The following is a 10,367-nucleotide window of genomic DNA, read 5'->3' as shown; positions in this document are numbered from 1 at the left end:
TCGTGTGGGCATCGCCTTAGTGAAAAAGGATTGAAATGTTTCCCAGCAGCACCTGGAGGTTGTCAGAGAAACTGTTGATGTGATCATGTGATCTTCTGTCTGCAGGTCTGGAGAACGTCACCGTGCAGCTGAACCTGGAGGCAGAGTTTCACTTCACACACCTCATCATGACCTTTAAGGTGAGTTCTACACAGGTACACACAGCAGGGGATTCTGGGTAGATGCACACTGATAGTTAGGGTTAGTCAGGGTTAGTTAGGGTTAGAAGCCAGTTCATCCTGCTGTCTGCTGGTCTGGCTCGACTCCAGAGTGTTTAACCTGCAGGAGCTCAGTGTTTATCATATTTAAAGACATAGTGACCTGGAACAGGAGGTTCTGTTCAGGTTCAGCTCAGGTTCTGTTCATGTTAAGCTCAGGTTGTGTTCAGTTTCTGTTTGGGTTCTGTTCACATTCTGTTCATATTCAGCTCAGGTTTGGTTCGGGTTCTGTTCAGGTTCTGTGTTGTTGATTCTCAGTGGGATCAGCAGAACTTCAACATGCTTTTCTCTCTTCAGACGTTTCGTCCTGCTGCCATGGTGATCGAGCGATCAGCTGACTTTGGGAAGACGTGGCAGGTTTATCGTTACTTCGCCTACGACTGTGAGACGTCCTTCCCCTACATTTCCCAGGGTCCAATGCAGAAGGTCGATGATGTCATCTGTGACTCGCGTTACTCCGACATCGAGCCGTCCACTGAGGGAGAGGTAATGTAGTACTCTAAAACTCATATTACTGCAGTACTCTAATACTTAGTAATCAGGGGCTAAAGTAGAAACGACGTTATAACCCACCTGATGTCAGCATGATGTCACGGTGATGTCACTAAAACACCTATTTTTTGATTCTAGGTGATTTTCAGAGTTCTGGACCCGGCCTTCAGGATCAACGACCCCTACAGCCCCAGAATCCAGAGTACGTCTGCTGTGACTGTACAAACTGTCAGGTTATTGATCAGTTATTGACCTGCTATCGATTGTTTTGTTCAGACATGCTGAAGATCACGAACCTGCGGGTGAAGTTCACCAAGCTGCACACGCTGGGTGACAACCTGCTGGACTCTCGCATGGAGATCAAAGAGAAGTACTACTACGCCGTCTACGACATGGTGGTCCGAGGAAACTGCTTCTGCTACGGACACGCCTCTGAGTGTGCCCCCGTCCAGGGCACCGGACAGACCAGGGAGGGCATGGTGAGTCCTGCAGGAACCAGTTCAGAGTCTGAACCAGCTGAAGGTTTTCTGTTTCTTTGAAGTTTCTGATTGTGGATGTGCAGGTTCACGGTCACTGCATGTGAATATTGATTATTGATTATTGTGCATCTGCAGGTTCACGGTCACTGCATGTGTAACCACAACACTAAAGGTCTGAACTGTGAACAGTGTCAGGATTTCTACCATGACCTTCCCTGGAGACCAGCTGAGGGACGCAACACCAACGCCTGCGAGAGTGAGTTCATACTGATTTATACCAGTCTCTACTGGTTTCTATTGGAAGATGACTGGTATAAAACCAGTCTCTACTGGTTTCTATTGGAAGATGACTGGTATAAAACCAGTCTCTACTGGTTTCTGGTGGAGTACCAGTACTAAACTGGTAGTGAGATCCTGTTGGTCTGAAATCACCTCCTGTCATGTTTCAGTTTGTATTGATCAATAATCAATCATTGTGACAGCTGACCTGAGGTCTCTTCTTCTTCTGTGGTGTCTGTAGAGTGTAACTGTAACCAGCACTCTGAGTCCTGTCACTTCGACATGGCCGTGTACATTGCATCAGGAAACGTCAGCGGAGGCGTCTGTGATGACTGTCAACACAACACGGCCGGACACAACTGTGAGCAGTGTCAACCGTTCTACTACCAGCACCCAGAGAGGGACGTCCGAGACCCCAACATCTGCCAGCGTGAGTCCACATGGTCTGATCAGAGACACAGACAGGAAGTCAGAGAGACGCCAACATGTTTGGTTTTGACTGATCCTTTAATGTTTCATGAAACATTCAGGAACCAGCTGTTCACTGTAAAACACATTACTGACTATTTTAAGTTAAAACAAACTGTAAACAGACCCAGCTGAGATTTTTAGTAGCTGTTCTAGATATTTTGATCATGATTACATGGTCTTCCTCCGCAGATGGAGTTTTACATTTAGATGTTCAGATTTAATTTAAATAATAATTAAAACATCTGAAGATCATGTTAGATGATCAAAAGCTCCAGAACAGTCACGTTTCCCTCCAAGGTTTTTATCACCTGACAGTTAGGAGCCATTAAACCTCTTTGTTTATGGACGTGCTGCAGAGGATTGTGGGTAAGTCTGGGTTTGTCTGTAGGAGGTCTTGGATGAAAGAAACATGTAGTTGAGTGAAGTTTGTCCTGCCGTGTCTACATAGCCTGTAGCTGCGACCCCCTCGGCTCTCTGAACGGAGGGATGTGCGACCGCATGACAGACGTTGGAGCCGGTCTGATCGCCGGTCAGTGTCGCTGTAAAGTCAACGTGGAGGGAGAACGCTGCGAGCGCTGCAGACCGGCGCACTACGGTCTGAGCGACGGGCCAGACGGCTGCACAGGTATGAGATACACACACACACACAGAGAGAGTGTGTAGTATCATTAGTGTGTATTGCTACTGTGTGTTATTACCGTGTGTATCACCTGTTGCAGTGTGTACCTGCAGTCCTGTGGGAACAGTTCCTGGAGGAAATCCCTGCGACAGTGAAACAGGAAGTTGTTTCTGTAAACGTCTGGTGGCCGGTCGAGACTGTGACCACTGTGTGGTGAGAAATACATTTCCTGATGTCACACAGATACACAGTCTGTTATAATGACTTAATAATAACACAGTTTAATATAACAGGGATTTGAAAAACAGTTGTGATTGTGAGTGTGATGATCTGTCAAATATTATATTTATATTATATTTACATCTCATTCTCATACACTCAGTATAACTTCAATAACTCAGCAGAGAGACTGCTGTGTGTGTGTGTGTGTGTGTGTGTGTGAATGAGATGAAAGTCTTAGGGCCTTCCTCTCACAGGTTTAAATCAGGTTTTTGCAGAAACAAAGTGGGAGGGCAGAAAACGACTTAATGACACGTGTCTAACGTGTGTGTGTGTGTGTGTGTGTGTGTGTGTGTGTTGTCAGTCTGAACACTGGGGTCTCAGTAATGATATGGATGGCTGCAGACCATGTGACTGTGACCTCGGAGGAGCTGTCAACAACCAGTGAGTTTATGTCCAATCACTACTAATAGCTAACTGCTAACAGCTAACTGCTAACAGCTAACTGCTAACAGCTAACTGCTAACAGCTAACTGCGAAGCAAACTGCCAACAAACTGATTTACAACAAAAGAACAAATCAATGAGTTGAAGTCAAGATAAGAAGAAGATGAACATGAGAAACATGCAGAGTTAGATAGCTTTATCAGCTAACTGCTAACGAACAGCTACCTGCTAACGGCTAACTGCTAACAAATGGCTAACTGGAAACAGCATGTTTAACAGAAGTAAAGGTGGTGCTGTACGTGTTTTAACTTCCTGACATCTTGCTTTGTTTCTTTTCTTCAGTTTTCCAGATAGGTTTCCTGCCTACTGTTTTCTGTGTTTGACTCTTTTCTTCCTCATGTGTTCTGACACTTCCTGTTTCACTTCCTGAACTCCTGCAGGTGTGACCAGGTGAGTGGTCAGTGTGTCTGCAGAGATCACATGTTCGGTCGTCGCTGCGATCAGGTCGAGTCTGGATTCTACTTTGTAGCTCTGGATCACTACACCTATGAGGCTGAGGATGCCAAATTTGGACCCGTGAGTCACTTTTTAGCCTTTGACCTCTGACCTTTGATACCTGGAGTTTTTTTCTCTTCTTTTCAAAACCCCTCTTTATCTTTGTTCTTTGTATCTCACAAATAATAAAGTCAGACTGTATCTTATTGTTTCCGGTGCAAAGACCTGTATTCATGCAGTTGCTTTATCTCATCAGGATTATTTTTATGCTGTAGAAATCAGTGATCAGACTTCAGCTGCCTAAGTCTAAAAAAAAATCACCTGTTTTAGTGTTTCTACGTTAGATCTTTCTTTTAGAGTTAAGACTGTTGATTAAGGTTTTAAATCAAGTTTTAAGATCAATATTACATCCCCAGCTACATTGTATTCTCCATCATCATCCTGATGACACTGTCTTGTTTATCCACTATTAACAAACCAGCTCTTCTTTGGTTAGCCAGACCCTTTGTATTCTTTAAAGTTTGTTCTTCTTATTTCACAGGGGCATTAAACTTACTCACCTTAATGTTTTTTAACTTTTCATCTGTTCTTTTTTTTCCTGATGAAAATGATTCCAGCACTTTCTTGTCTGTATGTTCGTTAGGAGATAAACTAAAGACTTCAACGCCACATGGGTGATCAGAGGTTTCATCAGGTTTTATGTTTTCAACTCATCTCTTTAGGGAGTGACACTGGTGCCAAGACCCCACCCTCAGGACCGCAGTCCCACCTGGACAGGTACTGGCCTGGTCAACATTCCAGAAGGGGCCTTCCTGGAGTTCTCTGTGGATAACATTCCTCACTCAATGGAGTACGACATCCTCATCCGCTATGAGCCTCAGGTAGGGCACTGTCAGCAAGGTGTAACCCCGCCCACCAGCAGAGCTCAAACCATATGATTAGACGCTGCCGTCCATCTCAAATTGATTCGCTAAAACTACCAGACATGTAGTCAGATAAGACCTGCTGACCTTAGATATAATGAGCAGACATATCAACAGTTTCTGTCCAGTAATTCGTGCACTGACTGGAGATCAGCTCTCTCAGATAATGTGCAACAATCTGATCAGAGTCAGAAACAGACTCCACCCACAGGTTCTAACACTTACATCTTCCACATTTTACAAATCATCATATCAAGTATCTTCTCTCACATTTTGTATGTGACCTGTTCATTTTGACCTGCATGCTTTTTAATAAATCATGAAAGCCTGTTTTCGCCTTGTCAGTATCTATTGATTATTGAGTGAAGGTTGAGAGGCAGAAACAACATGTTTTTCTATTTAATATGAAATCTACAACACAATAAAGTGAAGGGGTCTGAATACTTTCTGAGACAACTGTAAATGAAATGATGAAATGAAGAACCAGAAATAAATGAGCAAAGAAAAGGAAAGAATAATGAAAGAAAATGTAAAATAAACATGAAAAAACAAGAATAAGTCTGATGTGTTGGTCTTACAGCTGCCTGACCAATGGGAGGAGGTCCTGATGACAGTGATGAGGCCAGGGCCAATCAGAGCAGACAGCCGCTGCGTTAACACTGTACCTGATGACGACAACCAGATGACCTCACTTCACCCCGGCTCACGGTAACAGTCAGCCGAAGAATATGTTTATATACAACGGATTACAACAACATAAAGAAGAAACTCATGTATTTTCATATCAGGAAATCTAATGTTTCTGTTAAATGTTAAATTCCTCCAGCGTCGTCATGAAGTCTCAGCTCTGTGTTCAGCCTCAGTAAAGACAGGATGTGTTGAACCAAAACCTCCACATTTCCTGAAACTGAACCACAGTCTTTTAGTATCTGAACTTTACAACAGGTGGAACTCTGTCTCCTCAGGTATGTGGTTCTTCCCAGACCGGTTTGTTTTGAATCTGGTCTGAACTACACGGTCCGCCTCAGTCTACCCCTGTACTCGGCCCTCAGCGATGTCCAGTCTCCATACACACTCATCGACTCGGTGAGGAACCTCTAAAACCCTGATCTGATCTTCAAATTCTGAGGGAAAGTACAGATGTTCACAGATGTTTTACTTTAGTAAAGTTCAGTCAGGCAGCTGGAATGAATTATGATGTAAGTGACATCAACATGTGAACAGCCACAGGGGCATAAATGTCTATTATTGAACCTGAGACTGTGGGTCAGTCTCGTGATTTTCTTCATCCTCAGATCGCATTGATGCCTCACTGTAATAACCTGGAAATAAAGACACCTGTAGTCAGTGTGCTTTCAGTCAGTCTCATGGTTTTCTTCTTCCTCAGATTGTGTTGATGCCTCATTGTAAGAACCTAGAGATATTCACGGCCTCAGAGGGCGGAGACTCCAGCAGGAACAGCGGTTGGGAAACTTTCCAGCGTTACCGTTGTTTAGAGAACAGCCAGAGTGTCATCAAGACGCCGATGACAGACATCTGCAGAAATTTCATCTTCAGCATCTCCGCCATGTTGCACCAGGGTGCTAAAGGTATACCAGTACACCTGAAACCTGATGCATTTTGCCTTAATAATCCTATACTGTCTGAGAAGACTTGATTCAAACCAGCAGAGCTTTATTTGAAATTGTAGTGGCTGTCGTTGTCACTGCCCACAGGACAGCAGAGAGTAGGGAGTGACTATTAGAACTAGAGGCCGATACTGAGGACTCTGGGTGTGTGCACCCTGCAGGTTTTAGTGATTAATGATTATTTAGAGGACAGGATTCAAAGTCTCAGAGTGGGTCAGTACCACTCAGAGGATGAGAATCATTTAAGATCATCCATCACATACATCGGTTTTCTTATGTTACTAATGACAAAGCTCAGGAGGTTTCATGAATCAGACCTCAAACACTTGTAGGAACAAACCTGACAGAAACGTCAAGAGTTTTAGAAGACAAAGATGAAAACGTTCCTGCAGGGCGCCTGATGAATCTCTGAACTTTGACCTCTGTGGAATGAGAACAGGAGGAATTCTCGGGGTTTTATGAAGCCTGTTCAGGTCTGATTCACACAGAGGATCGGATTAGGAAAAGCACATTTATTTGTAGCACAAAAAAGAAAGAAAAGCAACAAAACATTAAAATAAAATTCAAATTAAAAGAATAGAAGGAGGGCTGATGGAGGTCTGCTGCACAGGAAGAGGAGCTGCAGCTCAGAGATCTGCTCTGATGAAAGAGGAGCTGCAGCAGAAACAAACACAAAGAACCATTCATCGTCTAACATCCTTCTTCTCTCAGTCTGACTCTGCTCACTGAGTTTTTCAACACTGACCTTTGACCCCTAACATCATCTTCATTTTCCTCTCTCCACTACAGCTGTTTCATTCCTCCTTTCCTTCCTGGTGTTATTGTTAATCTCTGAGTGGAGTCACTCCTCAGTGTTTCACCTCCTCAACAAGACACAACTGGTTTCTTCCTCTTCACATTCCTCAGACACCCCCAGACCTCCCAGCTCGTAAATCTGTCAGCCTCTCTCTCAGACAGGATCTGTGGAGAGTTTGTTTTCTTTGAATAATTGCAGCTTATTGGGTTTCTCACATGTCCTGTGTTGGACTCCTTTTCCCAGAATGTCAGTGTGACCTTCAGGGCTCCCTGAGCACCGTGTGCGATCCCAGTGGGGGTCAGTGTCAGTGTCGCCCCAACGTGGTCGGCAGGAACTGCGACAGATGTGCTCCGGCCACGTTCCAATTTGGACCCAACGGCTGCAGAGGTACTGAATCTAGAAGTCTCAACATTTAATTGTTGTCTGTTGATGTAACATGTCTGTTGATTGAATCTGTTTCTGTCTCACTGAAGTGAGAGATGGTTTCTCACAAACATGAACGTCGACGTGACGTCATGTGACTGTGGATCCTGAGCGTTTCAGTGAAGTTTAAATGATCTTGGTTTTCAGAGTCTGACCAGATGTTTGTACATTGTTGTGTGTTTCTGCAGCTTGTGCATGTGACCCTCAGGGTTCACAGAGTCCATTTTGTGATCAGCTGACCGGTCAGTGTGTTTGTGTTTCGGGAGCGTATGGTCGACAGTGTGATCGCTGTCTGCCGGGTCACTGGGGTTTCCCCACCTGCCGACCCTGCTCCTGCAACGGACACTCGGACGACTGCGACCCCACTACTGGATACTGTATCAACTGCAGGGACCAGAGCACCGGACACACCTGTGACAGGTACAGCAGTCAGTCAGTCAGACAGTCAGTCAGTCAGTCAGTCAGTCACCCCCCAACCCCCCGAGATCAGATTTCTTTGTTGTCCTCCTGACTTTCTCACACCTTTGTTCAGATGTCTGGATGGTTACTATGGTGACCCGGTGTTGGGCTCAGGTGACCACTGTCGTCCCTGCATGTGTCCCGACGGCCCCGGCAGCCAGCGGCAGTTTGCAGGAAGTTGTTACCGCAGCGACGACTCCCAGCAGGCCATCTGTGTCTGCAACACTGGATACAGAGGTAAAAACTTTATTAACACTGAGGTAAAAACTTACTGGTGAAGCAGTTTTTCAGAAACAGCTTTTAACTGGAAACAGAATAAAGACAACCTGATGTGACAGATAAACTCAGTAGAATCTCATGAAGAAAGTTCTGGTTCTCAGTAAAAGATCTAAAAGATCATGATTCTGGCCTCAGGAGACAAACAGGGTTTTAATTTGAAGAGAAGCTCTGTGATTGAGTTTGATGTGAACAGAGAGTGGGAATGTGATGCGACTGTAGGTCTGTTATTACTTTAGGAAATAAGATGTTCAGACCGAAACCAGCTGCTGACAGACGTGAATCAGCCACTTTCTCCATTTGTTTCCACCTTAAACCGCCAACAGTGTGAGAGGAAAACATTCTGCAGACACATGAACGTTATTATTGTACTGATGGTTTGGACCCGGCTCTGACTGACATGTGAAAACTGTGATCAGCCATCATGTTTATTCAAAGACAAACTGTTATAAACTAGAAAAGGAGAGAAAACTGAAGTGGGCTGTAAACAGGTTCAAACTGAAAGCATTGAAGTGTCTAGAGTGTGAGAACTAAAAGTAGTTGATATCAGTTACAGTGTATCCCCTGACCAACTAACAATAGTGTAGTTATATGTTAAGCAGTTGAAGTGTCCGTAGTAGAGTACGTTAGAAAGTAACCTAGTGACTGAAGTGTCAGTAAGTTAAAGCAGTTGAAGTGTCACTAAGTTAGTTTCTGAAAACATGAAACGATAGAAACTAAAACAAAACGACATCTGTAACTCTGTCTCGTTCTCACCTGTCCCTCCCAGGTGCTCGCTGTGACGAGTGCTCACCTGGTTACTATGGAAACCCCAGTGAGCCAGGGGGGCAGTGTAAGCCCTGTCAGTGCAACAACAACATCGACATGTTGGACCCGGAGTCTTGTGACGCTCAGACCGGCGAGTGTCTGCGCTGCTTGTACCACAGCGAGGGCGCCGCCTGCCAGGACTGCAAACTGGGTTACTATGGCAACGCTCTGCTACAGGACTGCCGGAGTGAGTACACTGGCTTTAATGGGCTACCAGGGCAACCGTCTTCATTGCTTTGATGTGAGTAGATGATCCAACAGGTTGTAAAGGAAACCCCAGTTTATGAATAAAAAGGTGAATCGTGGAGTTAAATCCCGAGAATGTGTCACTTTACATCGAGACGAGCTCTTGAAATAGTTTCAGTCAAATCATGATTAAAGTCAAATTAGAATAAAACTCGGTGAGATCTGGATTGAAAATCGTTGTGACTCGACGTGGATCCAGATTGAACCTGAATAAAACCTTGATGAATCCTGACGAAGGTTTTTCGTGTTTTGGTCAGAGTGTGTTTGTAACCACCTGGGCAGCGACCCCTCCAGCTGTCCGTCATCTGACTGTCACTGCGACCGCAGCAGCGGTCAGTGTCACTGCCTCCCCAATGTCGTTGGTCAACACTGCGACCACTGCGCACCGGACACCTGGAACATGGCGAGCGGCAGCGGCTGTCAGACCTGCAGCTGCGACCCAAAACACTCATACGGGACGTCCTGCAACGAGGTGAGGATGAGACGTTCAAGACCACGTCGCGTTTAGTTTAAAGTCAGAAAACAGTTTATTCATTAAATCTACCTGGAGTGTGTTCAGGTGTTTTTATCTTTGTGTCAGTTTAATTAACGCGAACTGAACGAGCTTCTGTTTGTTCCGTCACAGATCAGCGGTCAGTGTTCCTGTCACCCCGGCTTCGGAGGAAGAACATGCAGCGAGTGTAGAGAGCTGTTCTGGGGAGACCCAGAGATCAAATGTCACGGTGTGTAGACTACGTGAAACCGGATCAGAGTCAGAAACTGAGACTAAAAATCTGAATCATTCAGCCGCCGCCCCACTGCATTGTGGGAACATTACAGCTCCCAGCATGCTATGCTACGATCTGCTGTGACTCATATTAAGTCCAGATGTTCCCGAAGCCTGCTTGTTCGTTGCCATGGAGACAAGACCAGAAATCTGTTTGAACCTCCAAAGATCCCTGAAATCTACAAAGAGGCTTAAAGAGAGAGAGAGACAGAGAGAAAGACCCAGAGAGAGACAGACAGAGAGAGAGATACAGAGACAGACAGAGAGAGAGAGACAGAGAGAGAGA

At 45.0% G+C, this 10,367-nt stretch overlaps 1 protein-coding gene across 1 annotated transcript in view; it reads left to right on the top strand.

The window, feature by feature from the left end:
- Nucleotides 1-10,367, top strand: part of lamb1a (laminin, beta 1a) — a 17,899-nt gene that overhangs the window by 3,010 nt on the left and 4,522 nt on the right. Inside the window, exons 4-23 of the mRNA XM_023399408.2 lie at nt 106-179; nt 555-743; nt 888-951; nt 1,026-1,228; nt 1,364-1,484; nt 1,749-1,937; nt 2,427-2,603; nt 2,698-2,810; nt 3,181-3,260; nt 3,703-3,838; nt 4,480-4,638; nt 5,261-5,388; nt 5,646-5,766; nt 6,068-6,269; nt 7,348-7,491; nt 7,716-7,947; nt 8,060-8,223; nt 9,032-9,256; nt 9,573-9,787; nt 9,941-10,037. Coding sequence (XP_023255176.1) covers nt 106-179; nt 555-743; nt 888-951; nt 1,026-1,228; nt 1,364-1,484; nt 1,749-1,937; nt 2,427-2,603; nt 2,698-2,810; nt 3,181-3,260; nt 3,703-3,838; nt 4,480-4,638; nt 5,261-5,388; nt 5,646-5,766; nt 6,068-6,269; nt 7,348-7,491; nt 7,716-7,947; nt 8,060-8,223; nt 9,032-9,256; nt 9,573-9,787; nt 9,941-10,037 — 3,033 coding nt within the window. The remainder of the gene's footprint in view (nt 1-105; nt 180-554; nt 744-887; nt 952-1,025; nt 1,229-1,363; nt 1,485-1,748; nt 1,938-2,426; nt 2,604-2,697; nt 2,811-3,180; nt 3,261-3,702; nt 3,839-4,479; nt 4,639-5,260; nt 5,389-5,645; nt 5,767-6,067; nt 6,270-7,347; nt 7,492-7,715; nt 7,948-8,059; nt 8,224-9,031; nt 9,257-9,572; nt 9,788-9,940; nt 10,038-10,367) is intronic.

The sequence above is a fragment of the Seriola lalandi genome, unplaced genomic scaffold (genome assembly GCF_002814215.2).
Source record: "Seriola lalandi dorsalis isolate HSWRI2012SDOR001 ecotype SW California unplaced genomic scaffold, Sedor1 jcf7180002051726, whole genome shotgun sequence".
Lineage (NCBI taxonomy): Eukaryota > Metazoa > Chordata > Actinopteri > Carangiformes > Carangidae > Seriola > Seriola lalandi.
Note: the sequence above shows the minus strand (reverse complement) of the source record. Positions and strands in the feature narration are given on the sequence as shown.